Genomic DNA, 1972 nt, shown 5'->3' with positions numbered 1-1972 from the left:
CAATAGTATATTTTATCCCATATTGCCATCACATCCCAAGAGTCCCATCTCCCTATCTTGCATCTTTATATTTCCGCTATTTTTGTTTTTTAGTTGAATACAAACCCCCCATTTGATAATTGACATTCGTGTAACCGTTAAAATTAGTATGTTTTTATTTGTTAATGTTTATAGCTATGATTGATTAGAACTTGAATTTACTTGTCTATTAATTCTTGCAACCACTCCCTTGGGACTCTACCCCAACCCATTCGGTTGGTTTATATTACTGCACACGATCATTGACACTTGAATTGGAAGTCGTGTCTTTGATTACGCGTGAAACAATCAGTCACCTCCGGATTGAAGAGCATAAAAGTGGTTCTTCTTGGGAGCATCAGAATTTGAACCACTAGGATGGACTTGCTTGCCCTCTCTTCCTTGAGCCCTTAGCATGGGACAATCTCTCTTCATATAGCCGCTCTTCCCACAACTAAAGCAACCATCCGTGCCAACTAAGCACTTGCCATCATGCTTTTTGCCACACTTTGCACAACTAGGTCTTTCAACATAAGAGCTACCACTATTACCTCCTTATAGCTTATGGTTAGACTCCCTATCTTTGATGACCTTTGGAGCACTAGAAGAGCCTTGGTTGGAAAACCTTTTCTTGAACCTTGGCTTACCTTGCACCTCAAATTTACCCTTGGAAGAATTTCCATCATCGATTCTTTCCCTCTTCACTTCTCTATTCACTTGCTTGAGCTTTTGTTCCTAAATTTGTTCGGCATGAACCATAAGACGTGAAATATTCATACTTGGAAAGAGCATTGCCGAACGACAATCATTGACTACCAAGTCGGATACCCTCATAACAAATTTGTTCATCTTGGCCCTATAGTCCGCCACTAAGGTTGGAGCATACTTAGACAATTGGGTGAACTTAAGGCTATACTCATTCACACTCATACCTCATTTGCTAAGGTTGATGAATTCTTGCATCTTTCGTTCCCTCAACTCTAGGGGGAAGAACCTATCAAGGAATACTGACTTGAACAATCCCCAATTTACCGAGCCCGCTCTTACGAGTCTCTCATCCTCCCATTTTTCATGCCAATCTTGAGCTACATCTTTCAATTGGTAGGCGGCTAGTTTCGCCTTCTCTTGTGGAGAACCTCCCATAAAATCAAGCACCTTAAACACTTCATCAATAAACCTTTGTGGGTCTTCATCCACTTTGGAGCCATAGAACATAGGGGGATTCATTCTTGTGAAATCCCTTATCCTTGAAGCGGTTTTACTTGTATTGGGGTTCACTTGAACTCTAGCATCCCTGGTGACTTGAGTCGTTAAAGCATGAGTTAATGTTTGGAGAGCCATCCTTGTTTCCACATTTTTTAAATCCCTCTCATTATTAGGAGCTTGAGGACCTTGAGGCTCTTGAGGACCTTGGGGAGGAACTCCCTCATTTACAATCTCCTCTTCCATCCTTCTTGCGGCCGCCCTTCTTGTAGTCATATCCTATATGCACAAGAAAAGAGTTAGGAAAAGGACTTCATAGAGTTAAAACTCTAAGGCATGACTCAAGAGTAATGAAAGGAAGTGAAATATCCTAAACATCTTATAGCCTATCATTCATAAGTGTGGTGCGCTTCACACTCATGAACATGACTCTACTAGATGTGGTTCATGAGACATCATCCTAGAATCATTCTAAAACTTGTGCTCTGATACCAAATTTTTTATGACCCGGGGTTACCCCCTAGAAGTAACACGACGTATTTGACCTCGAAGGGCTCTCATACAAGCCCTTAGCATAATCATAAACATAAAGTCATAGTAATGATGCAGAAAAATTCAAAACTTTTACAATCAAAGTCAACTTGTTTTTCAATAAACGAATATAAGAGTCTAGATCTTGTCTCAATCACCATATAGAACCATAGAGAATACAATTTGGGTCAAAGCCTTTTACATCAACAAAGTCTCGAAA

The 1972-nt window shown here is 40.2% G+C and overlaps 1 protein-coding gene across 1 annotated transcript; it reads right to left on the bottom strand.

The window, feature by feature from the left end:
* Positions 1-327: 327 nt before the first annotated feature.
* LOC125840549 (uncharacterized) lies at positions 328-1497 on the bottom strand. The gene is made up of 3 exons (XM_049519521.1): positions 1051-1497; positions 610-753; positions 328-513 (listed from the first exon to the last, which is right to left on the bottom strand). Exons 1-3 carry the CDS (start codon positions 1495-1497, stop codon positions 328-330), a joined length of 777 nt encoding a protein of 258 aa, XP_049375478.1.
* Between the last annotated feature and the right edge of the window lie 475 nt (positions 1498-1972).

Source organism: Solanum verrucosum, unplaced genomic scaffold, assembly GCF_900185275.1.
Source record: "Solanum verrucosum unplaced genomic scaffold, falcon-dt-bn FXZP01000181.1, whole genome shotgun sequence".
Taxonomy (NCBI): domain Eukaryota; kingdom Viridiplantae; phylum Streptophyta; class Magnoliopsida; order Solanales; family Solanaceae; genus Solanum; species Solanum verrucosum.
Note: the sequence above shows the minus strand (reverse complement) of the source record. Positions and strands in the feature narration are given on the sequence as shown.

What these genes read in the sequence shown, in the direction of transcription:
- LOC125840549 (XM_049519521.1), bottom strand. Translation starts at nt 1,497, where the DNA reads ATGACTACAAGAAGGGCGGCCGCAAGAAGGATGGAAGAGGAGATTGTA. An exon ending in GACTCGTAAGAGCGGGCTCG is followed by an intron (nt 754 to 1,050) that starts GTAAATTGGGGA and finishes GAACAAATTTAG; the next exon opens with GAACAAAAGCTCAAGCAAGT. An exon ending in GCTCTTCTAGTGCTCCAAAG is followed by an intron (nt 514 to 609) that starts GTCATCAAAGAT and finishes TGTGGCAAAAAG; the next exon opens with CATGATGGCAAGTGCTTAGT.